This window comes from Canis lupus, chromosome 9 (assembly GCF_011100685.1).
Source record: "Canis lupus familiaris isolate Mischka breed German Shepherd chromosome 9, alternate assembly UU_Cfam_GSD_1.0, whole genome shotgun sequence".
In the NCBI taxonomy this organism is placed as follows: Eukaryota; Metazoa; Chordata; class Mammalia; order Carnivora; family Canidae; genus Canis; species Canis lupus.
In genome coordinates, this window is record NC_049230.1 from 59512351 (window position 1) to 59537264 (window position 24914).

Consider the following 24914-nt stretch of genomic DNA (forward strand, 5'->3'; position numbering starts at 1 on the left):
CCCTGGCCCCCTCCGCAGCCTGTTCCATTTGAGCCTCTGAGCCCAGGCCCTTCCCCGTCCCAAGCAGCGCATGAGGAGGAAGGAGCTGCTTACAGGCACGCACAGGCTTGGCTGGTCCACAGAGCAAGGCTGCAGGTCACCGACGGTGTGGAGAGTGCCCGGACTCCAGGGAACAAGTTCAAGGGAACAGCAGGAACAGCTGGGAACAGCCCCCTCAGATCTCCCACCAGCACCTCTGCTGGATGCCTGTGTTGGGAGAGCTGGACCGGCACCGGCACCGAGAGAGACGGGCTAAACACACCCAGCAGCCCCTGATCTGGTCATGACCCCTCCTCTGGCCGCCCTCGAGAAGGACAGGTGCCAGATCCCTTAGAAGCAAGAGAGGAAGACAACATAGGGCTCCCAAAAAAAGTGGCACCGCTTTTATTTCTTGGGGTTCCATGTGTCTTAGAGGAGTCTGTAAGAACACAGGTTTGCCAAATCCCTGATTTAATAAAAATAACCAAGGCACCAGCTGTGGCTAAGTTGCTGGTACCAGATGTTTCCTCCCCCACTTTCCCAGGAGTCATGATGGAGAAATGGGAGAAAGGTGCCACTTCCTACAGGATGAGGCCTCAGCAAGTCCCGTACCCAGTGTTCAGGGCACTTCCTATCCCAGCCTCAGCTGAACCCCTCAGTCTCAGCCACACTCAGGCTGCCTTACCCCACCCCCCGTCACCACTTGGCTCTACCTCAGATTTGCCACCTGGACCTCTGGAAGCTGGCTGAGACCCCGAGGGCAGCTAGGTAAAGTCAGCCGCCAATCTAGAAGTGAACAGGGGTCTCCTGGCCTTGGCACAGGGGGTGGTGGCCTGGGAAGCAGGAAGGACAGACGGGCATGTCTCCAGGTCAAGGATGAAGGGGCTTCCTGAAGCTGGGAGGAGGCTGGGCACTCGGTGGTGGTAGTGGGGACTGCCCTTCTGGGGTCAACGGGATGGCATTTTCAGGGAAGGGGCTGGGAGCAAAGCCAGTTCCTCCTCTGCATCTGTGTCTGTGTCCGTGTCTGCAGGACCAGCCCTGGCACAAGGAGGTGACGCCTACATTTGCTGAAACCAGCGAACAACTCTGAGGGCTTCCTGCGAGTCCTGAATCCCACCTCCCTCACCCCCTGCCACGTAGGCAGCCACTGAGAGAGGCCACTGGTCTGTGGGTGGAGGAGTGGCCTCCTCGGGCAGCTGGGATGGGAGCACTGGTCCTGGAGGACCAGAGGGGGTTGGGGGCCAGGGCCGGAAAGTCTGCTCCCTTATCCTGGGCCTCCTGGCCACAGGAAAGGCCCCTCCCCCACGTGCCTCGCTCCCAGCTGACAGCTCTTCCTGAAAACCAACAGGGTGACCCACAGAGCCCAGCGGCACACAGTGTCCATCTGGGGCGCTTTCCCATCATCGCAGACCCTCACCACAGCCCCGTGACGGAGGCAGAGGCTGCTCTCCCCAGAGAAACCCCGCGGCAGGGCGTGACATCTCAGGCAGCTGGCCCTCTGCTCCTGCGCTTCCGGCCCCTGGCACAGGCAGAGACATCTCCCTGAAGAAGCATCTGTCCTGGGAACCAGGGGTCACTAGCTGACGACACCCCACCCCCACCCCCAGTTTCCAGCAGCCTCCAGGGTTAGGAGGACGCCGGGGCTGAGGCCTGGGTCACTGGGGCCTTGGCCTGGCCTGGCCTCCTGGGGAGCACACGCTGCCCCTGCCCCGGGGCTGGGAAAGCCCATCCCCAGAGCCCAGTGGCCCCTCCAGGGTATCGCCCGCACCCACCACACCATCATGTGCAGGCACAGCAGACACGGACACGCCCACCGGCCCCATCCAGAATGCTCCACTGCTATCTGCAGGCCCGCAGCCCCCAGGTCCACGCTCACACGCACTGTGTGCCCCTCCCCTGCACAGTGGGTCCCCCGGTGAAGTCCACGGCCTGTCCAGGCCCCTATCTGCTTCCCTGAGTGCCCCCCTTCTCCTGTCCACAGTGGGGCAGAGGTGGGGGCTGCCAGCAGACGGCCTGGGCCCTGCTGCTGCAGGAAGAGGCTGGCCTCAGAAGCAGCCTCTTTGGTCCTCAGGTGGAGATCAGCTGGGACCTCACAGGTGCTGGGGCAACGGCCAGGCAGGCTTAGATGAGTCTCTCCTCCGGCGGCACCTTGAGGACACTGTCCATTTCCAGCCGGGCCCCAGCCACCTCCTGCTGGCTCGGGCTATAGGTGCCCTCTGACTGACGGCGCTTCCTGGCTGCCAGTATCCCTGAGAGGAGGCCCAAGAGGAGAAGCAAGAGGCAGGCGCAGGCCGCGGGCACCACAACCTCCAAGAGCGGGAACGGGAGAGGCAGTGGCAGGCCTTTCTGCAAGAGATGTGCTGATGAGGGGCAGGCGGGACGCGGGGGGGTCACATAAACCTCACCGCGGTCTGGTGGAGGGGCTGGGGGTGCTCCTTCCCTCCCACAAGGACAGGAATCTGCTTTATTTCGATCACTGCTAAGTTCCAAGTCCCCAGGGCAGCACCCGCCTGGTCGCACTCAGCAAGCAGTAGAGGTGAAAACAGAGGCTTTGCCCAGATGCCCCAGACACGTGACTAGCAAGCCCAGACTGGCAGGCTCCTCCTCCTGCCCCCAGGGCCCATGCCCGCCCCACTCCCACCTTCCTCAGCCCTGAGTTCCAGCTGCAGGCCCTTCCTTTCCTGGCCAGAGTGGGCCCTGCCCCCCAGCCTCCCCCCCTCCAGTTAACTCATCCAATCTAAGGCAACAGGGACTCCCTCCCTTCCCCATCCAAAAAGGGTGGTCTGGTTTTTTAGTGTCTGTGGAGACCATGCTTAACCCGCGGTGGCAGGGCTTGTCAGGCAGCAGCCGGAAAGGCTCCCCAGCCAGGAGGCCTGGGTGGGGCAGGAGTGGAGGCTGGCCCGCCTAGCTGACCTAGCTGATGGTGAGCTCAGAACCCACCAGGGGCTGTCCAGCTAGGCAGACAGACGAGGCTTTGGGGAGCCCAGGAAATCTCTCCATCTCCCATTATAGAACCAGGATGCCCCCCAAGAAAGACTACGGGCCTGGATCTGTGAAACCCCCAAATCTTAGATTTGCCCCCAAATTTTGCCCCCAAATTCTTAGATTCCAGAGCCCAAGGGTCTCAGACTCACGGGCCCTCCCTCTGTCCCAGGAAGCCTCTCAGCCTGCTGTGACCTGGGTCCCAAATCTCAGTACCCAGCCCTAAATGGGCAAAGGTACCCAGGGCTGTCGAGAAAAGTTCATACCAGCCCGGAATGGGTCCTCACCAGCTTCCACCCCAGGTGCTTCTGGGAGAGCTGTAAAGCCATTTCCTCCCTTGGCCCTGCCAGGAGGGTAGGTGGGGGAGCCAGAGGCTATAAAGTTCAACTTGAAAGGAAACATTCTCCAGAAGCAGAGGGGATTTGCCGGTTTATGACCCACGATGCCAGAAGCCTACAGAGATCAAGGCTCCTCTGTGGCCTTTCCTGCCTATGTCTCTCCCACCAGCACCCACCGTGGGCTCACCGCCCACTGGGCCTGTGGCGCCTATTCTGCCCCCCACCCCGGTGGGAAGGGGGGTCAGGGGAGCTACCTGCCTGGCCCCCATCTATTGGGCTCCTCCTCAGTGGGGCCTCCTTGAGGTCAGGGGCTGCCTTGGGCAGCCAAGCCAGCTCTGGCTCAGAACCCTGGGCTTGCCAAACCTTCCTACTCCAGAATCCTAGCACACGAACTGCTGGAGATTACAGGCTCTCATATCCACCAACCTAAATCCTAGAATCCCAAGATCCTGTTGGTCCTGAATCCCAGTCCCAGACAGCACTTGCCAGAGCCAGAGCCCAACTAGTTCACTGCTAGTCCCTAGAGGAATGCTGGGCCCTCCCAAGCTCTCCAAGTCTCCTTCCCTACAACAGGGCTGGTCCAGAAACAGCGCCACAAGAGCCTACCCACTCCCCTCCACCCCAAATCATCTCACTACAACCCAAAAGAGGACTTCCCAACTCCCTCCTCACTCACCACCACCTCACAGAACTGGCCCGAAAACCTTGCACTGCAGATGCACTCAAAGAGCCCACCAGCAGCCCGGCAGGTGCCTCCATTCAAGCAGGGGTTGGCCTCACAGGGGGTCTGGCACCTGGGAAGCAAAGAAGGTGAGGCTCGGAGTGCTGCTCCCTCCTGGATCGCCTCTTGTTCCCCCGCCTGCCAAATAGGCAGGTGTCCACCCACTGTCCCCATGGGCTGTCCCCGCCTACCAGGTGCCTGAAGCCAACTGTGCCCCAGCATTCATGAGTCAGAATGCCCCGCCGGGTCAGAAGCACGGGGAGGGGGTGCGTGGAGGAGAGGCCGCTGCCCTCTCTCTGAGGTGGCCCAGAATGTGCATGCTCACAGTCCCGGTGCAGGAGGGCTGAGGAGGAGGCCCCCCAAACCACCACGAGGCAACTACTTCCTCAAGTGACGGCGTGACAGAGGGTGACCTCGGAAGCCCCAGGAGGAAAGAGCTCATGTGCCAGAGGTGGACTGCCTGGCACTGTGGTCACAGTGAGGGTTGAGAAAGGGTGAAGCATCCACACCCCACCTTGCCTGTGCCTGCTCTGATGGGAGGGGGTTCAGGGGCCCATCCCGCCAGCTCCCGGGCCCCTGGCCTCCAGGCCCACCTCTGGCCAGCAAAGCCCTCCTGGCAGCTGCAGTTGGCACCCTGGGGCCCATCACAGGGGCCACTAATGAGGCAGGTGACGTTCAGGCTGCATTCCTCTGGCAGGACAGGCCGCCTGGGGAGAAAGCACAGAGGCTGCGGTGGGGGCAGCGCACTAGGGACAACAAGGTGCACGACCTCCGGACGCTGGATGGGAACCTCTCCCCAGGCTGGGAGCCCTTGGAGAGGCCGATGAATGCCAGGACGGTCCTTGGAATGAAAGCATTTTCCTAAACATAAAACCTGGGGCCTGACATTCCTCCGGGAGGAGGGGGACAGGGAGGCCAGGCCTCTCTGCCAGATGACTCCCGGGAGCGAGGCGGCTCCGAAGGCCGCGGGGAGTCAACACCAGGCTGCAGAGGAGGCACCGAGGCCTCCGGCGGCTGGCTCTGCCCGTGGGCAGTGGGCGGCCGGGCGGGAGAGCCTCCGGGTCCCCTTCCGAATCTGGCTCTGGGTTCCCCCGCCCCGGACAAGGCAGAGTCCTTTATCTCAAGTTCAAACTTAGGTGCGACTTACGTGGCGACTCTAGGAGGCCGCCGCCGCCCTTCTCGGGCCACAGGGCGGGCACCGAGGCTCCGGGAAGGGAAGCGGCCGCCCCGGGGCTTGGGCCCGCCCCCGCATCCCCCCCCCCCCGCACACCGCGCATCCCCCCGCATCCCCGCACCCCCCGCATCCCCGCATCCCCCGCATCCCCCGCATCCCCGCATCCCCCGCATCCCCGCCTCCCCGCATCCCCGCATCCCCGCACCCCCGCATCCCCGCCTCCCCGCATCCCCGCCGGGGCCCGCCAGTCCGCACCTGCAGCCTGGGCCCGCGGAGCCGGAGCCGGAGCCGGAGCCGGAGCCGGAGGCGGGCGAGCAGCGGCACTCGAAGCGGCCGTCGGGGCGCGCGTGGCAGCGGCCGCGGGCACAGGGCGCGGGGCGGCAGGGGTCGGCGCGGGCCTCGCAGCGCGGGCCCCCCCAGCCGGGGCCGCAGTCGCAGGCGAAGCTGTCGAAGAGGTCTCGGCAGCGGCCGCCGTGCAGGCAGGGCGAGGGGGCGCACACGCGCGCGCCGCGGCAGCCGAGGCGGGGGGCGGGCAGCCCGGGCCAGGCCGAGAAGTGCTCGCGGGAGCCGCGCGCCGCGCCGGGCCGGGGCCGCGCCAGGGGCAGGGGGAGGCCGCCGAGCGCCACGCGGCCCAGGCAGCCGGTGAAGTTCTCGGCCAGCAGCACCGGGGCGGCGCGGGGGCCGCGCAGGAAGCCCAGGTCCCCGGCCAGGCCGCGCAGCGCCACGGGCGTCGGGGCGCCGTCCAGCCAGAGCAGCCAGCGCGACGCGGCGGCCCCGGGGCGCTCCATGGCCAGGCGCACGCGGTGCCAGGCGCCGTCGGCCACGCGCGGCCCCCCCGCGGGCAGCACCGCCCCGGCCGCGCCCCCGCCCCCGGCCGCGCCCCCGCCGCTGCGCACACCCGCCGCCAGCGAGCCGTTGCGCAGCCCCAGCCACACGGCCCCGTGGGCGCCCGCGGTGGCGCGCAGCAGCCCGGCCTCGGGGTCGCGCGTGCGGAAGGCCAGCGACAGGCCGCCGAGCCCCGGCCCCGACGGCGCGTTGTGCCCGCTGAAGGCGGCGGCCGGGCCCTCGCGGAACGTGGCCTCGGCCACACCTGCAGGGAGGGGGAGCTGGGCCGGAGCCTGCGCGCGACACCCCCTGCCCGCCCGTCCTGGCGGGGACACCCATCCCGCACCCGCACCCGGTCCCGAGCCCGCGTGGCTCCCCGCCCCCTCCGGGAACCGGCGTCTGGCTGAGCTGGGGAAGCTGACCTGACCCGCTGGCGCCCACCCTGCGCCCCAGCTCACAGACCAGGCAGCGCTAATGCCTCTGCCCCCTCCCTCTTCAGCCCAGCGCTCAGTCTCATCACTGAGGCTCACTATTCACTGCAGCCTTTTTTTTTTTTTTTAATGCACACCATGTCCCTCTCCTGCCTGCCTAAGATGGTCCCACAGCTCCCCACTGACAGCTCTGAGCTGCACTCTGGCCTAGCCTTCAAGGCCCCTCCTGGCAACATATCCACCACCCCAACACCTGTAACTATGTTTCAGCTGTTCTTACAAAACCCAGGGCCTTTGCACATGCTGTTGCTCTTCCCTAAAATGTCCTCCTCCTTGTCTAGAGTCTTACTTGCCCTTGGAAGCCTGGTGAATGTTGTCTCCCTCCAGAAAACCCATCCCTCTGGATGCAATGGCCTAAGCACCCTGGGGGCCTAACCATAATGGGGGCTGTTAGCATCCCGGTCCACTGCCCATGAGGCCTCAGGGTAAGGGTGGGCTCTACCCCAGCCTGGGTGTCCAGAACCCAACATGTGGGCTGCCCAGAGCATGTACTCACAGACAAAGCCATCAGGGACCTCTTCACAGGTGGCAGGTGGGAGGCAGGGCTGGCCAGGACACCACAGGGGCTGGGCACACGTGGGCCCCGTGAAGTTGACAGGGCAGGTGCAGTGGAAATCATTCCAGGTGACGAGACAAGTTCCACCATTGAGACACGGGTCAGGCTGTAGAAAAAGCAGGGCAGGGGTAGGCTCAGGCCTGGCACTAGCATCATCCCACCATTACCATCCCTGCAGTGGCTCTGCGTTTTGAGCACCAACTGCAGACACATTCATGTGTCACAAACATATAGAGAGGAAGTCACTATTGTGCCTATTCTAGAGATAAAGAAACTGAGGCTCAGAGAGAAGAAGCTACTTGCCTGGCTCATCCAGGCAGTAAACAGAGGAGCCAGACTTCGCACTCAGCCCATTCCAATCCCAAGGCTGGTGCTTTGTCCATGGACCCAGGGAAGTCCCTGTCCCCCATGCAGCTCCCACAGAAAGGCTCAGACAGCCCTCTGCCTGGGTCAGGGTACCCGTCTCACACCAGGACTGGGGAGGGAGACATGGGGACAGCCAGAGGCCAGGAGCAGCAGAGCCAGGGAGATTAGTGTGAATCCTGCTCTGCCACTCTCTAGCAGTGGAACTTGGGCAGAATGCTTCCCCTTCTGCCATTTTCATCACCAGAAGGACATGCTAACCCCCAGTGATGCAGGGTAGACTCTGAGAAAGGGACCCGCCCCCATGCCCCGGGGAACTCACACTGCAGGTGTCCTCGGAGACGCAGCCCATGGTGAGGTTCCAGGACTGCCCACTGCCCAGCTTGCTGGGCTGGCTTGAGTTCCCCAGCAGCGGCGGAAAGAACGGGAGGTGGAGGTCATTGAGTCTCAGGTCCTGGAGGCAGCCTCGGAAGGGCCCACCCCAGGGCTGGGCGTCAGCAGGGAGGGGCCTCCCACCCACATGCACCTGCTGCCCCAAGCCCTGCAGCTGCTCAGGCCCGAAGCTGAGCGTCACCAGGCGGCGGAGCCCATCATCCCAGCGCTCAGGGAGCACCAGGGTAGGACTGCCCAGCACCTCGGCCTGGATCTGGCCCCTGCTCAGGAATACTGTTAGCCCAGCTACCGAGTCGTTGGCAAGCTGGAGTAGAAGGCCAGCAGGTTCCCGGGTCCGGAGGAGAAAAGACACGGTGAGGTTGGGGCCTGGCAGCTGGTGGAGCAAGAAGGAGGCAGCGCTCAGGGTGCCCCGCAAGCCAAAGGTGGCAGCGGGAACCTCTGCAGAGAGAGAGGGCATGAGGTATGAGGCCCGTGGGCCACGGGAAGGCACACCCTCTGTCCCGGGGGGCCCACCTGGCTTGTTCCTCACCATCAGCACAGGTGGGACCAGTATAGGGCCGGGGGCATTTGCAATGGAAGCGAGTCCACATGTCCACGCAGGCCCCTCCGTGGGCACAGGGTGGAGGCTGACACTGCTCACGGTGCTCACAGCCCAGGAGCACGTTCTTGCCGAGATCCTCAGGCAACAGGAGGGACCCGTCCACGTGCACATCCTGGAGGCAGCCTTCGAAGGCTGTGCCACCCAGCTGGGCGGAGCAGAAGCTGGCAGGTATCGGGGCTTCGGAGGCCATGGGAGCCGGGGTCACAGGCCCTGAGGCCACACAGAGCTGGGCAGGGCAGTCCTTGTGCCAGAGCCGCAGCTCCAGGACCCCTGGGCGCAGCGAAGCCTCCACCTGGTGCCAGTGGCCATCATTCAGAGCCACGTCCGGGAGCCTCAAGGTAAGCACGGTGGTGTTGCTGTGGCTCCAGAGTGTGGCCCGAAGTGTGCCCCCCATCAGCGCCAGCTCCAAGCTGTCCTGGCTGTCCGTGCGAGTGGCCAGGGCCCCAGCAGGTAGTGTGGTGCGAAACCTCAGTGCCAGACCCAAGGGGCCGCCAGCTGGCAACGAGGCCTGCACGGGGCTCCCAGCCACCACAGAGAAGGTGGTGTTCTGGCCACAAAAGGCTCCGTGGGTCCCCGGCGGGCAGTGGCAGGCATAACCGTGGACCCCAGCCTTGAGGGTGGGGATGCAGGTGGCACCCGGTGGGCAAGTGTGGCCCTGGCAGCCAGTGAGCTGCACGGAACAGTCACGCCCACCCCAGGCGTCCGGGCACCGGCAGATGTAGCCCGCCACGGTGTCCTCACAGGTCCCCCCATGGAGGCAGGGCTCCGACAGGCATTCGTCCACATCTTCCTGACACGCCAGGCCTTCAGGAGAGACCAGGCCAAGGCTCAGCACTCAAGGCAAGAACCACAGTCTTACCGCAGTGCTCACATGCCTTTTGGGACTAGGATCTCAGCACCTAGCAACCGAACAAATTCCCAGCCCCCAAAGGATTTCTCGTGGTTCCCTGAAGTCCCAGGAGCCTGGAATCTGAGATACCCCTTCCTCCACCATGTCTGGTGGGTCTCTGTGCCCCGTGGGTTCAATCCTCTAAACACTCCCTGGTCTTTCCTCTTCTCCCACCCTACCTCTCTGCCTCACCAGCTTTCAGGCCCACAGGCTAGTGTCCTCTCCTTTGCCTGCCTTCAGTCCCCTCTACCATCCATCTCTACAAGTAGCCAGAGGTCTATTTCTAAAGCATCTCCGGGCCAGATTCCCCGGTGCCTCACCCTGGCACTCAACATCCATCCTGGGCTGGGCCCTCCCAGGTCCTCAAACTTCTTTTCTTTTTTTTTTTTTTTTAAGATTTTATTTATTAATGAGAGACACAGAGACAGAGAGAGAGAGAGGCAGAGACATAGGCAGAGGGAGAAGCAGGCTCCATGCAGGGAGCCCGATGTGGGACTCGATCCGGGGTCTCCAGGATCAGGCCCTGGGCTGAAGGTGGTGCTAAACTGCTGAGCCACCCGGGCTGCCCAGGTCCTCAAGTTTCAACCCTGCTCCCTACAAACCTTGAACTCCCTGTTCCTCCAAGCATTTCCTGGAAGACATTTCTGGAGTTTTGCTCGTACTGTTTCCTCTGCTTGGAATGCCTTCTCCTCACTTAGTCTGCCTTTCAAACTCCTACTCATCCTACAAAGCCCCAATTCAAAGGGCCAGTCCCTTAGAAAGCTTTTTCTCTGATTCCCACTCCCAAGCTCTTGTGTCACTCCCAACTCCCTGCCCACTTCCAGACACAGCTCCCTACAAAGTATGTGTTTACTCAGCTGGGATCTCCTCGGGGGGCCTGAATGTGTCCTTGGTGCCCAACAAAGGGCCTAGCATGGCTTTTGTGGCTAGAGTGCCAGAATAGAGAAGGGAGTGGGGGTGGATGTATGCACCTAGGCTCCATCCCCCAGTCCCTCTGCCCTAGCACCCCATGTTGACTATGGGGGGGGCCACCTCACCCTCCCCTCCAGGAGCTCCCATACCAGGATGGCCCCAGCTTGGGTCAAGGGGCCACACACAGCCCAACCCCAGCTCAGCCAGAGCCTCCACAAAACAACCAAGGCCAGCCCTTACCACTATACCCAGCTGGAGGAACCCTGGCCCCAGTCAGCCCACAAACACCATATCCTCCTTCTGGGGGCAGCCAGCCGCACCTTATCTTGCCCAAGGCCCCAGCCCTGCATACCTGCCAGGAGCCACAGGCCCCTCAGGAAAGTCCACAGAGCCCGTGGCCCCATTGCACTTCCCCACGGACGGCCAAGGATGGCAAGTGGGTGCTGGGCCAGAGGAGCAGAGCTCCCGTCTGACTAGCCGCCTCCTTCAGAACTGGCTCAGGAATGCCAGGCACCGGCCTCCCCCAGGCCAACACGACCTGAAGGGAGGATGGGGGTGGACAGCGGCCAGGAGCCTAGTGCTACAGCCGGGGTTCCTCTCCTGGCCCTGACCTCAGTTCTGACCTCCCTGTCACCCATGAGCTGAGCTCAGCCTGGGGAGGAGCTGGGCTCTGGCTGACACTGGTGAACCTCAGGAACTGACAGGCCCCTCTCAGTCCTGCATTACTTCATCTGTAAGAACCCTACATTGAGGAGGTGGATGAGGAGGGAAGGAAATGCACAGAAACACTCTCGGACGTAGTGTGTGCCCTAGTGGGCCCACTGTGCACCAGACACCTGCTCCCGGGCAGGACTCAGGGATTCTCAGCCTGGGGGCGGGGGCGGGGGGCAGTGTGCAGAAAATGGGCTATCAGGGTGGCCAGGGGGACACTGAGCCCAGCATCTTTGGGCGATCACCACCTCCTTCCCCTGGGCAGGGGAGGCAGTGCCCAGGAAACCTGCCAGAGAGAAAAGGCCGTGTGCTCAAGCAGGAATGCGGGTGGTGCGGGGGAAGTATCACAAGCATTCCAGAGGGGGCAGGGACACTCGGAGTATGTGAGGAGTGGAACCACGCTTCAGCAGCTTCCGTGGAACGATATCTGAGTGTCTATGCATCTGTTGTACCCCAGGCAGGGAGAGGCTTTCTACAGTCCAACTCCTGCCCAGTGCCCCCCAGAGGTCCTCACCTCTCTCTGTGATGCCCCCTTGACCTCTTTCATCCTCTCCCTGCAGGGCCCTTGGTTCTCCTTGCTCGTCACGCCACACGTTCTCCTGGGCAGCCCTGGCCACCCATGGCCCTGGTTGCCAGGATTGTACTCCTGAACCCCAGCCTCTGGCTCTTCCCGGGCCCTAGACCTTGGACCACCAGCCCCCACCCTGGCTCCTCCCTGTGGGTGCTCTGCAGACACTCAGACCGAGTATGGACGAGGCTCCACCCAATGTCACCCAAGGCAGAAGCAGCTGGCATCCCTGACACCTCCCACTCATGCCTGGGCTAACCCCAGGGGCTGCAGAACATCCCTCCTAATTCGCTCTCAACCCAGTGAGTTCCCTCCGCTTTCACCTCCATAACCCGGGTCCCCCACTCAGCCCCGCTTAGTTGTCACCAGGACCACCACACCCACCTCCTTCTCGATCTCCTTGTCCCCATCAGTCCAGCCTCCACGCATGGGCCGGAGGAACCTTCCCACCCCAGGCCCACCACCTTTGCCCTTGCCCTGCCCCAGTGTCCATCCCACCCCAGGCACCTGTGTAGCCATCTGGACAGTGGCACTGGAAGCCATTGGGCAGGTCCTGGCAGCGGCCTTTGTTGAGGCATGGCCGTGAGGCGCACTCGTCCACATCCACGCCACATTCGTCCCCTGCAAGAGGGCCAGCTGGGTTCCCATCTGCGCCCTCAGAACCAGACTGGAGCTGCAAGGGCCCATTTTAGAGCTATGGAGACTGAGGCCCAGTGCCAAGCGCTGACTCCGGCAGGTGGCACATATGTGGCAGGGCCGGGCCTCGGGCGGAACCTTGGCACCCCTCCCTGGGCACCCAGACTGGCGGAGCCGCTCCCCTGGGAGAACTCACCCTCAAAGCCCGGCGGGCAGCGGCACAGGAAGCCGGCAGCGCTGCGGAAGCTGAAGGCGCCGGGAAAGGTGGCCTGGAGGCCTCCGTACAGGGCCGGGTCCGAGCGCTGCAGGCACTGCCCCCCGTGCTGACAGGGGCTCGACGCGCACTCGTCCTCGTCCACCTCGCACTGCAGCCCGCTGTAGCCTGGGGGCACACGCGTGGGTGGCAGGTCACAGGGGTCGCAGGGCGGGCCCCTCCACTGCTGCCAGGCCGCCCTGGGGCCAGGCTGAAACGCGGCTCAGGGGAGGATGCCGGAGGGTGGGAATGGCCACGGCAGCCTTCCCCGTGTCGTGTGACCCTTGTTACTGGCACCAGCGAGCATTCTGCAGGGGCAGGGGCCGCGGGGAGCGGGGAGCAGGGAGCAGGTGCTGCGACCGGCCCTATTTCGCAGATGCCCGCAGACGGGAAGGTCGGAGAAGCTGCAGTCACATGCGCGCACAGGTGAGCCCCGGCGCACACCTCCCACCTCCCGCGCACACGCACACGCACACGCACACTCACACTCACACACACCTGGCCAGCAGAGGCAGCGGAAGCTCGCGAGACCGTCGAGGCAGGAGGCGTTGTTGGCGCAGGGCTGGGACGCGCACTCCAGCACCTCCTGCTCGCAGCGCGCCCCCTCGTAGCCCGTGTCCGCGCAGCTGCACCGGAACCTGGAGCAGGGCAGGGCAGGGCGCGGCCGGCTGAGCACCCCGGAGCCCCCCCTCCACCGGCCCCCTCCCCTCCCCTCCCCACGCCCGGCCGCGGCCCCGCTCACCCGTTGACCAGGTCGTGGCACTCGCCCCCGTGCGCGCAGGGCCGGCTCTGGCACTCGTCCAGGTCCAGCTGGCAGCTGGCGCCCCCGTAGCCCGGGGCGCACACACAGCGGTAGGAGCCCACGCCGTCCAGGCACGAGCCCCCGTGCAGGCAGGGCGACGAGGCACACTCGTCCACCTCCACCTCGCAGGTCACCCCTACACAGGCCGGAGACACAGACAGATGGACACCCAGACGGAGGCCCATCGAGGCCCGGGCCGGCGGCCTCCAAACCAGCTCCGGACGGTCACAAGGGGCGGAAACTTAAGATCCAGAGAGAAGCCATTGGTCCCCTCGTCCACAGCAGGTATTTCTTGAGCCGGGAAGGGCAATGGCGTGGACACAGGACAACCGACCCTGCCTCCCTGAGCTCACAGCAGCGTGGCTGGAGACCGGGATTAGGCCAGTATCACCCAGATGCCAACTGATTTTTAACGGTTACAAGCTCTGCAATGGGAGCATCCTGGATCCCCTGAAAGCAACACCCGGAGTTCTGGCCCGGGGAATTGGAGTCAGGGAAGGCTTCTTGTAAGGCGAGACTTTTGAGAGGGGAGTCGGCATCTCCTAGGTTGGGATGGGGCTGTGCCAGCACTTGGACTCCAGACGCGGGAACCGGCCCAGAGTAGCATGGGGGCAGGGGCGTGATGCTCTCAGAAAGGGGAACATGGAGAGTCAGGTTCAAAGGAGAGGGCAGAGGAGGTGAGGCAGGGGTGGGGGTTGTAGGGGCTTCGGGACCCCATTCTGGGCTTATCCTAAAAGTTGGAAGCAGCTGAGTCACAGGATTCTGTCTACACTGCCGGCTTTGAAAAAGATGTAGAGGGACTCCATGGGGGAAGGGGAGCACCCCGGCAAGAAATGCTGGAGTAACCAACTCCTCCTGGTTCCCCTGCACCGTGTTGCTTCCAAAACTACAACTCCTGGGAATCCCTGGGTGTCGCAGCGGTTTAGGGCCTGCCTTTGACCCAGGGCGCGATCCTGGAGACCCGGGATCGAATCCCACGTCGGGCTCCCGGTGCATGGAGCCTGCTTCTCCCTCTGCCTGTGTCTCTGCCTCTCTCTGTGTGTGTGTGTGTGTGTGTGTGTGTGTGTGACTATCATAAATAAATAAAAATTAAAAAAAATAAAAATAAAAATAAAACTACAACTCCTGAGTCTGGGAAGCCCCTCAGGCCTGGGCAAAACTGAGACAACCAGCAGCCCACAGGGGAGGAGATGTGTAGAGATGAAGGGAGACGGAGAATCTCGGGTTTGGGGATGTACTGCCTGAGTTCCCCCCAGGGGGCCACATGTCACAGTGGACTCCAGAGGCCCTGCCTCTGCGCCCTATGTGGGGTCGGTCCTGGGGGGCCGGGGACCCAACTGGCTCCAGCTGGAAACCTCCCCCCTTCCCAGCTCAGTGAGCACAAAAAACAGCCCCTCCTTCCTGTGACCCCTGGCTCCTCCCGCCCCAGTCCCACTCCCACCTTCTGTGCCAGGGAGAGCCAGGCCCTGGCCACCTGGAATCCCAACCTCCCTCGCCTGGCTCTGAATGGAAGGAGGAAAGAAATGAGTCACGGCAGACTCTGCCCCCACTCACATCCGCAACTCACCCAGAAAGTGTTACCCAAAGCGTCCAAGCACATCTGGCACGCGCACACCTGCCAGCAGTCACACACCTACGTTTCCCACAAATGCATTCAGGAGCCCAGACACCCGCAGATCACACAGAGGCCCTTTGCATGATCTCCCTCACCCGTACACAGCTAATACGCCAGACACCAGGGCTCTCGAATAGTGAGAAAGATACGTGGGACCTGTTTCCAGTCCGTTTCAAAGTGCCACGATCCATATCGTCACTGTAAGCTTCCTCCCCGGGAACCCAGCCCCCACAATGTGTACCCCTTGCTCGGAGATGACCCCAAACTGCCTTCTGCCCTCAGAGCAGAGTTGTCTGAATTCAGGGTTGAAACAACCAGGAGTGTCTATACTGCACGCTCCCCACTGCCCTGAACCTAGCCTCTCCCAGACCTGTGCCCAGCTGCCCCCGCTTCCTGGCTTCTAGACAAGGGCTCCAGGATGCTCCTGATTAAAGTGTGGATGGGACTGGGACAAGGCCATACTCTAGAGGAGACAATCAGCGTGTACTCATGCCAGTCCCTTTTCTGAGTCCTTGAATACCCTGTAGAGACATTATCTGCCCACTTGAGACAGCAGAGATCCTTGGGATACGTTCATGTTCCGGTTTGAACAAGACCACCAGTGTCTCTATGCTGGAGCTTTAGGGGCCACCCAGAGGAGAAGAGCGTCTACATGATAACCTGAACCATACCAAGAGTGTCCATACTTTAGAACCATCAGATGAGACAGATGGTGTCTACACAACAGCCTGACACAGCTCTGGAGTGAGTTGATGCTAGAAATACCGTCTAGACTTGTCCTCATTAAAGCCGAACCAGGCATACCTGCACTCTGGTTCCCCCAGAGATGCCTGGGGGTGTTTCCACCCCCCAGTGCCAAACTGAACTGAAATAACCTTTGTCCAGTGTCTGTTAAATGTCAGGCACCAGGCACCCTCACATGTTCCTACTGTCATCCAGAGCTGCCAGGTTAGCTTGAGGAGCATCAATTCTGTAGCAAGCCCCAGAGCAGGAAGTCAAAGCTGAATGCATGATTTTATACCCTGAGCCACTGACAGGATGGACAATACGGACCTCCTCCTGGGAGGGGAAGTGATTACCCGCATAGCCAAGGGGACAGCGGCACTCGTAGCGATCAGCCAGGTTGTGGCAGGTGGCCCCGTGGTGGCAGGGCCGGGATGCACACTCGTCGATGTCCAGCTCACAGCGTGGGCCCTGGAAGCCTGGCACGCAGTAACAGCGAAAGCCACTGGGTTCTGGACCCTGGGGCACACACAGAGCACCGTGGTGGCATGGTTGGGTGGCACAGCCACGGGGCTCCGTGGGCTCACAGGTGTAGCTGCCGTTCTCCAGAGCCTGGCACTCGGCCCCTGGCATGCACGGGTCCGAGGCACAGACACCTGGGGTCTCCGAAGGCATTGTTCCTGCAAAGAGAGAAAACCGGCTGGGCAGGGTGGACCAGGATGACCCCCTCCCCACAGTCAGGCCCACCTCAGACCCCAGAGCCAGGCAGTCTGTATTCAGGACGGAGCGGGGACCAGGGGCTCCACAAGCCGTGTCCCCCCAGGCCATGCACAGCTACATCGGAACTGAGATGGGTTCAGGAGGGTCTCCGCGGCAGGGAAATGGGCCCCTGAGGCTTGCCCTCCCCTCCCCCTTCTGCCGCCTCCCTTTGCCCTCCCTCCCCTCACCACTCCCCCCACCATGCCCCAGCCAGATTAGGGGGTGGACACTGACCCTGGAGGCTTTGTGCTTTGCCTGAGGTCTCCAGGCAAGTTAGTACCAGGACAGCCTCCAAGCCTGTCGCCCAGGGAGGGGGCGTCTCCTCTGGGTCTCCCCTTCTGTGGCTCCATTTCCTCCCCAAGGGAGCTCCTCCCACTGTCCCCTCCACCTCTCCTGCCAGGGATCTGGCAGCTCCATCCCTGTGAAACCGGAGATGATAGACTTCAAAGGCAGGGACCCTGAGCTGGGCCCCCCTCCCTGTCCTTCCTTCATGCCCTATGCCCCACGCCTTGGGCCTAGAAACCTCTCTGTGAATCCCTGGCCCTCACCGTATCGCCCCCCCTTAGCAAATGCCTAAGCAGCTGGCCTGGCCAAGGTCACAGGGTACCTGGCTGCCTCCACCGCATTAGAGGGTCACCTGCTATTCTGGAAGCCAAGACACTGGGAGAGCCAGCCCCTACTCTCCTGAAAGCCTGTAGTCCTGGCCTTAAAGTAAAACTGCGCTGGGTTCAGATCCCAGCTCAATTACTAGCTCTGAGACTCTGAGCAAGTCATTTCTCCTACTGAACTTCTGTCTCCAGCCAGAAAGGGGATGAGAAGAGGGCAGGCCTCACAGCACGTGGGAGGATTCAAAGCCTCAGGCATTGCAGATGCCCACTTGTAGGAACTCAGGAACTCGGTGAGGGATGGGGGAGGGGAACCAGCCACGAGCAGGAGACACCCCCCACCTGGGGCTCTGGGAGGCATCCCTCCCTGGCCCAGGTTGTCATCCAGACACTAACCAGGCCCAGCACGTCCCTTCCCCCAGCTTAGTGAAGACCCCCCAGATAAGGCTCAGCAGCCTCTCAAACGTCATCCGCATTCCACAAGGCAGGGCTGTCCACGGGCCGACCCCCACCCATCCCAGCTGGGGCCCAGTAGGACCGGGGACAGGGATATAGAGACACAGATGGGGCACCAGGGGGAGAACCTGGCTGTCAGCCCCACCCCTGAGTACCCAGAGCACCTGACAACTCAGCATGAGCTCTCTCACTCCCCAACTGGGGCCTGGGGCCCACCCAGGGCTCAGCACGTTGCAAGGGGGCAGAGACTCTGAGCCACTTTCAGGCCAAGAGTACCCCGGAGGGCTCTAGTGTCCATGGCCCCTCCCTCTCTGACCACTGTCTGCTCCAACTCAGGGCATCCAGCCCCAGCCCCCTCTCCCAAGCCTGGTCATAGAGGTAAGGGCCAGGCGTCTGGGCCTCTCCGACGGGCTTCTGGGCAGCTAGTCTTTCTTTTCCCCACCACAGCCACTGTGGCTGATCAGTTTAGAGCCATGTACTTTAGGGCTAGATGGCCAGATGAGGGTGGGCAGATAGTCAGATGGAGGTGGGAAGGTGGCCTGATGGGGTGGGAGTGGACCGAGCTCCCTTGGGAAAGGACACAAACCTGGCTTCTGGGGTTTGAATAGTGCCACCTCGTGGGGTATTGTGAGGTGCCACTGGGATGACATGAGTGAAGCCCTGGCACCCAGTGAGCCTTCATAAAGGGCTGTGGCTATTTTGATCACAGTCAAGACCGGGAGACAGTAACCAGAGCTCCAGGTCCAAGGGGCCCTGGCTGCCGGGTCCTGTACCAACAGGCCCTCATTTATTTATTTTTTTTTAAAGAATTTATTTATTTATTCATGAGAGACAGAGAGAGAGAGAGGCAGAGACACAGGCAGAGGGAGAAGTGGGCTCCATGTAGGGAGCCTGACGTGGGACTCGATCCCGGGACTCTAGGATCACACCCTGGGCCAGAGGTAGGCCCTAAACTGCTGAGCCACCCAGGGATACCCCTACAGGCCCTCATTTAATGCCAGCAAGGCACTGCTCCTCATCTGTGGGGCCTAAGGAGACCCTCCCAATCTGAGGCTTTGCCCCCAGTGCACAGCAGATGGACCAGGCTGGAGAGACGTGTGCAGGGGGAAGGGGCCAGGTGCTGCATCGCCAGGGGAGCAGGTGACCCCACATGACGGTGCCCCAGGAGACAGAGTCCACCCACAGGGGAGGAAGGAGCTCCTCGGGGTCAGAGGCAGGCAGAGAAGGAGGGAGCTGCCTATCCCACAAGGTGTGCGGTAGCTCCAAAAGCCTGCATGTGAGAGGCAACCGGCTTTCTTGTGTATTCCTGATTGATCTTCACGTTTCCCTCAGGAGATGGGTGATCCTGCTCTTCTCGTTCTACAGCTGAGGGGAGTGGGGCTCAGCAATGACGTGACTTCACTGTCCCACAGCCTGTGAGGGGCTGTAATCCAAACTCAGGTGTCCCTACCCCAGAGCCTTCACTCTCAAGGTTCCAAAACCTCTGCCTTGCCTTAAGAATATTTCTGGGGCACCTGGGTGGCTCAGTCAGTTGAGCATCTGCCTTCAGCTCAGGTCATAATCCCAGGGTCCTAGGATGGAGCCCTTCATCTGGCTTCCTACTTAGCGGAGAGCCTGTTTCTCCCTCTCCCTCTGCCTCTCCCCAGCGCTCAATCTCTCTCTCTCAAATGTGTAAATAAGATCTTTTTTTAAAAGTACTTTAAAAAAAAGAATAGATTTCCGGGGTGCTTGGATGGCATAATCGGTTGAGCCTCCCATTCGTGGTTTCAGCTCAGGTCATAATCTCAGAGTTGTAAGATCGAGCCCATTGTCAGGCTCCAGGCAGAGGGAGTCTGCTAAGACTCTCCCCCTCCCTTCCCCTCTAAAATAAATAAATAAATCTTTTTTTTTTTTTAAGTTGTTGGGGGGGGGGGGGTGCTGGCGGGGCGCCTGGGTGGCCCAGTTGGTTAAGTGGCTGCCTTTGGCTCAGGTCATGATCCATGGTCCAGGGACCAAGCCCTGAGGGTCGAGAGTCTGGGCTCCCTGCTCCACGGGGAGTCTGCTTCACCCTCTTTCTCCTCATCCCCCTTGTGCACTCTCTCTTTTGCAAATAAATAAAATCTAAGAAAGAAAGAGAAAGATGGAAAGATGGAGAGAAAGAAAGAAAGAGAAAGAAAGAAGAAAGAAAGAAAGAAAGAAAGAAAGAAAGAAAGAAAGAAAGAAAGAAAGAAAGAAAGAAGAAAGAAAGAAAGAAAAAGAGAGAGAGAGAAAGAAAAGGAAAAGGAAAGAGAAAACCAGATCCCCGGCAGTCCACTGCAGCCCTAGGGATTTCCAGCCGCCAGGCCTGGTCCCGGAGGGCCTGCATCGCAGCCTGCTTCCAGGGGTGCTTTGCACTTTGAGGCCCGAGAGCTGCAGACCCCAGTAGCTGCAGACCCCAGTCCCGCAGGGGGTGAGGCCAGGAGGCCCCGCCAGCCCTGGGCTGAGAGGCCGAGAGGTGAGGCAGGGCCGGGCCACGGGGGGCGGGCCTTGGGCCCGGCTGGGGGCGTGGCCTGTTGCCAGGGCGACGAGGGGCCTTGCTTATCTTGACAAATCCCTCCTGACCTCTCAGGCTGCCTGGGACGACCCGGCGCGGGGAGGGATGACACAGGGCCCTCCCCTTCGACCTGCCACCGGTCCCTGAGGAAGGCCCAGACCCCACTGCCGGGAAGGGAATTCTCTCCCCAGACAGAACGATGATCCTATTAGACTAGTAACCATGTCCTGAGGAGTACTACGTGCTCCAGGCTGCGCTCGCTCCGCGCCTTGCATCTCTCATTGCACATTTCGTTGGACTTAAATCAGGAAAGGTGAGTGCTGTTGAGAAGACTTCCGTGTTCTAACTCAGAGAGGTTATAAACTTGCCCCAGATCATCCCTCCAAAAACTAAGAAGCAAATGACCTCCAGACTTCTGAAAGGCCCATATCTCCCAAAGCATGTGAAATTCCCACTGCTCGAACTCTAAATGGCCACCTATGGATTGTCATTTTTAGCACATTCCAGCCCAGCCTCCCCAGCCCCAGCACTGGAAAAAAGTCTCTAAAGGTTGGCACAAGGGTGGAGGTTCCAGGATGGGCCTGGGCAGGAAGGTCAGTCTTCCCTCTTTAACCAGAACCAGTCTATTAGCAATCCCACTGTGCTTCAGGCCTCACTCAGTGCCTAGCAACTCCTGCTTTATGCACACTTATGACAGGCCTCATGCTATCTGCTAACAACCGATGGGAAGATGGGAAAAGTTTACCTAGGGCATGTTTGGAGAAGCTTCTTGTTGATACGGCAAGAGACCCAAGATCTTGTGAGATGTGGGCGCTTCTAACCTAGGGACAAACACTGTTCATCTAATATCACGAGGCCCCCGAGGACAGGACTGAATAACAACAGTATGGTGGAGTACAGACACTGCCTCAGAGCCACCAGGAAAGGTCTAGGTTACTCTAACAAGACGGGAAAGCGTGGAATACTCTTGCACAAAAATGTGTGCATCCCGAGGCTAAAGGGGGGTGAATATTTATAACTTTGGTAACAACAGTGGCAACGATGGCAGTCACAATTCACCTCGCACCCTACTCCTGGCACTGGCACATCCCAGTGTTCTCATGCCTTGGTCTCAGAGCCCAAAGCCAGAGACACTTCCCAGGGTGAGGGGAAGACCTGGTGAGGCTCTGGCCCCCCAAACAGACCACTTCTATTCGTGAGTGGTCTCCTGTCTAGAATGTCCTTGGAAACTGGGGCTTCCATGCCAAAACTAAGTTGGAGAAGCGCTGTGTTTTCTCATCAGATTCTTGTGACGATCCTGAGAGTTAGCTGGTTGGTCCCTGAAGGGGCAGAGGCACAGAGAACAGACATGGCTTTACCTAGGCTAGCACTGAAAACACTAGCTTGGCGACTCCGGGCAGGCGACTGACCCTCTCTGGGCCTTATTTCCTCCTCTGTAAACTGGGATCATTAGAGCCAACCTCACAGGGTAGGGGTGAGATTCACAGTCCATTATGTGGGGTGCCAGGCTGGCTCAGGGGTAGAGCATGCAACACTCGTTCTCAGGGCTGTCAGTTCAAGCCCCATGTACTTAAAAATAAATTTTTTTTAAAAAAAGTTATTTATTCATGAGGGACACAGAGAGAGGCAGAGACACAGGCAGAGGGAGAAGCAGGCTCCCCACAGGGAGCCTGATGCGGGACTCGATCCCAGGACCCCAGGATCACACCCTGAGCCGAAGGCAGATGCTCAACCACTGAGCCACCCAGGTGCCCCCAAAAGGAAAATCTTTAAGGGGAGCCTGGCTGGCTCAGTCGGTAGAGCATGCAACTCTTGATCTCAGGGTTGTAAATTCATGACCCATGTTGGGTGTAGAGATTACCGAAAAATGATAAATAAGTTTTAAAAATCTTTAGTAACAACAAAAACCAAAGTCCATCACGTTAGTCTGTTAGCACAGCATTTTCCAGGGGTTGGCTGGTGGTGTTATTTGCTCATCGACCAACAAACGTTTACTTGGAGCAAACGCTGTCTAGCCAACCATGTTGATGCTTGTTCACATGTGCGTGGCTCCCGGCCCTTCCATGCCTCCTCTACCCCAAAACACCCCCCCTACCCCACCACCTCTGGTTTGAGGAGGGGCCAGACTTGGGGACTGGGCTGCTGCCCTTTGTCAGCCAGGCTCCCTGGGCGGCAGGCAGTCGGGCAGGATGTGAGAGCCTAACATGCCGCATTGTACTCCAAGATGCTTGGTCCTCTCCACAGCAACCAGCCAGGCTTTTGTGGCAGAGCAAGCCCAGGACAGAGGGGCTCAGCTCAGGGCCTGGCAGGCATGAGCAGCAGAGCCAGGGGCCCAGGGCTTCCAGAAACCCCATCCCCTCTGGGATGCAAATTACTTTTCAAGTGACACAGTCCCCAGCCTCTCCCCTCCTAGCACTCAGGCCTTTGGTGCTAGAATCCAGAAATGCTCATGCCCACGGTGCCCTCACCACAGCTTTTGAGGATCCTCATGGAGGGGGCTCCCCACACAGAAATCCTAGTGGGAGAGGCTGCCCCTGGGCACCCCAGCGGGGTTGTATGGGGGTGACCGTGGACAGCAGCAGCTACTTTTTCTGTGGTATCCATCTCCTTTGTGTTCCCTCTGCCTCAAGGCTCACATGAACGTACATTTGAGTGTGAATGCACATGTCGATATACACATACTGGTATGTGCAGGCACCCACCACGTACCTGTAGGGGGGTGTGTGTGTATGTGTGTGAATGCATGTGCTTGCGGACACCTGCTCATGTGGTGGGCTGCATGCCACACCAGTGTGCAGGTGTGTGTGTGTGTGCGTGCACATGTGTGATCTGTGTGTGCACATATGCATGTATTTGTGGCTTTCTGTGTACACTTTTGTCATTTTTGTGTGTATACATGAGGGTATGAGTTGCGTACATTGTAGGGCAGGGGGCACATACCAGATCCACAGACCAGATCCAGATCCTCATGCCCCAGATGTGCAGAGAGCAGAGAGCAGGCCCTCGGCTCCTCTCAGGAGCTCCAGCTTTGCCTCAGGAACCCAGCTCAGAAGCCCCCTTCCCTGCCAGAGCTTCAGTGTCCTCCACTACAAAATGGGGTTCTCAACCTCCCCAGAGCCCTCCAAGGAGGAGGAGACCAAGGCTTTGTGAGCCAAGCCCCATGAATGGGGAGGAGGGCCCCAGGTAGGGCCTAGGAGGCTTGACCTCCCACCCTGGGAGTCAGAGGGGTGGGTTCCCCCCAAACCTCCAGCATGCTGTGAAGTCCAGGCCACCAGCCCTGGTTGACTCCCTCCTCCAGCAGTGGAGGCGGGGTCAGGGGACTTCCCAGGCCTGGCCCTGTAGCTATAGTGACCAAGACAAAGCATCCCCCAGACCCCCCAGGAAGAAGTCCAGGCGGCGCACACACGTGAATCCTCTTGGACAAAAGCAAAACTGTTCAGGCGGATGGGGCCTGGCTTCGGGAAGCCTTTTTAGCTTGGTCTGGGAGTGTTGGGGAGGGGGTAGCAGTGGACACACATGCTCCCAAGTGCCTGGCCACCCCCAGGGGCCCCAGAGCACCCCCAGGCTCCCAGGGCGGGCAAGGTAACACCCAAGTGGAGAGGATACGGGCAGGTCCCTGGCTACCCTGGTCTCCTTCCCTCTCTCCAGCGCAATCCACTGGGCGGGGTGTGCTGCCCCCACCCCACATGAGCTAAGATACAGTCCAACCCACTTGACAACTTATATCCCACAACTTGGGCTAAGACACAGCCCGCCACACCCAGAAAGACTCAGACACAACTGGAGGCTCACCCGGGACAGCTCACAGCTCTCACATACCCACAGCCAGCACACGCTCACCACCTGCGGTGAGGCTCCCACTACCTGCAACTCCCCGCGCTCAGGCCTCAGCCTGGGACTTCCCAGCCCCAGCACCCCTCCCTCGATCCTTTCACAAAGGCCCCCAGGCCTCACAGCAGCCCCCGAGGCCCAGGACACACTCCCCTCTGCCCGAGGTGGCCAGCAGCAGTGCACCCTTCTGCACCCATACCTGGGCCTGCGCCCAGCCCCGCAGTCAGGCCTGGCACCCACCTAGACAGCCCCAGGGCCCAGGGTATCCACCCAGGGAGACAGACCCTGCCCCGGTCCCCCATCCCCCCCTTTCCATTCCTGAGCCCCCGACTCACCACCCAGGAGGGTGAGGGCAGGAGCCAAGAGCAGCGGCAGCAGCAGGAGAGCGGCCAGGGGCCTGGACGCCGGGGCCCCAGGCCTGGCCAGCGCCATGGCAGTGCTCGCTGGGCTGTGGGAACAGGCGGCCCGCTGGCTCGCACCCCCCTCTCCCTCCAACCAGCACTAATGCCGTGGACAGAGGCCCGGCCCCGCCTCTCCCCCGCCTGCCTCCTCCCCCACCCAGGCCCTCCCAGGCTGCTCCACTGGGAACAGATCCTAGAGGAGGGGTCGGCCCGCCCCGTCGCCCCAAGTCCCAGGGCTCCACATGGGCCCAGGGGCCCCTGCAGCTCTGCCCCGCTCTGCGTGCTCCCCCCCCTCCCCCTCAGACCCTGCCCTCACCCTCCTGGTGGGGGAGGAGATGCTGCCAGCTACTCCCAAGCCCTAGGTGATCCCACCCTGCGGACACGCCCCCATCTCTTCTCAGCCTGGGCCCCCTCTCCAGCTCAGGCCCCAGCAGCCGCCTCCCAGCAGCCTCTTCTCCGTTCAGAAGCCCCAGCCCCTCCCACGTCGCTTGTCCCCTCCCAGTGCCCCCACCTGACCAAGGTACTCCCCCACCCTGCAGCCAAAGCCCCTCCCCGCCTCAGCCCAGCAGCCCCTGTGGCTCTTCTCACTGCCTCTGAATCCCATCCCTCCCCTTGACCTGCCCTGACTTACGGCCCCTCCCACCATGGCCCTCAGGATGAGGCCCCTGGCTCCCTCCACCCTCACCCCTCCCTAACCAGCCAAACAAAACCTTTTCCATTTCTCCCCTTTGGCCTAAATCTTGGCCTCTACCGTCTGCAGCTCAAACCTCAGTGGAAAC

At 61.1% G+C, this 24914-nt stretch overlaps 1 protein-coding gene across 1 annotated transcript; it reads right to left on the minus strand.

Annotated features, from left to right (window-relative positions):
- Window positions 1-394: 394 nt before the first annotated feature.
- Window positions 395-24564, minus strand: CRB2 (crumbs cell polarity complex component 2). Its single transcript, XM_038549405.1, has 14 exons — window positions 24452-24564; window positions 24070-24182; window positions 15928-16251; window positions 13174-13369; window positions 12930-13069; window positions 12375-12560; window positions 12050-12163; window positions 8391-9266; window positions 7791-8299; window positions 7046-7211; window positions 5489-6323; window positions 4653-4766; window positions 4015-4132; window positions 395-2364 (listed from the first exon to the last, which is right to left on the minus strand). The coding sequence occupies exons 2-14, from the start codon at window positions 24164-24166 to the stop codon at window positions 2140-2142; spliced, it is 3900 nt and encodes a 1299-aa protein (XP_038405333.1). The 5' UTR covers window positions 24167-24182; window positions 24452-24564; the 3' UTR covers window positions 395-2139.
- Between the last annotated feature and the right edge of the window lie 350 nt (window positions 24565-24914).

Bases quoted from the DNA above. Each gene is read 5' to 3' on its own strand.
- CRB2 (XM_038549405.1), bottom strand. From the start codon at position 24,166: ATGGCGCTGGCCAGGCCTGGGGCCCCGGCGTCCAGGCCCCTGGCCGCT. The intron at 12,164-12,374 runs GTGAGTTCTCCC...GCCCTCTTGCAG, and splicing joins CTGCCCGCCGGGCTTTGAGG to GGGACGAATGTGGCGTGGAT. The intron at 7,212-7,790 runs GTGAGTTCCCCG...CTTTTTCTACAG, and splicing joins TCTCCGAGGACACCTGCAGT to CCTGACCCGTGTCTCAATGG.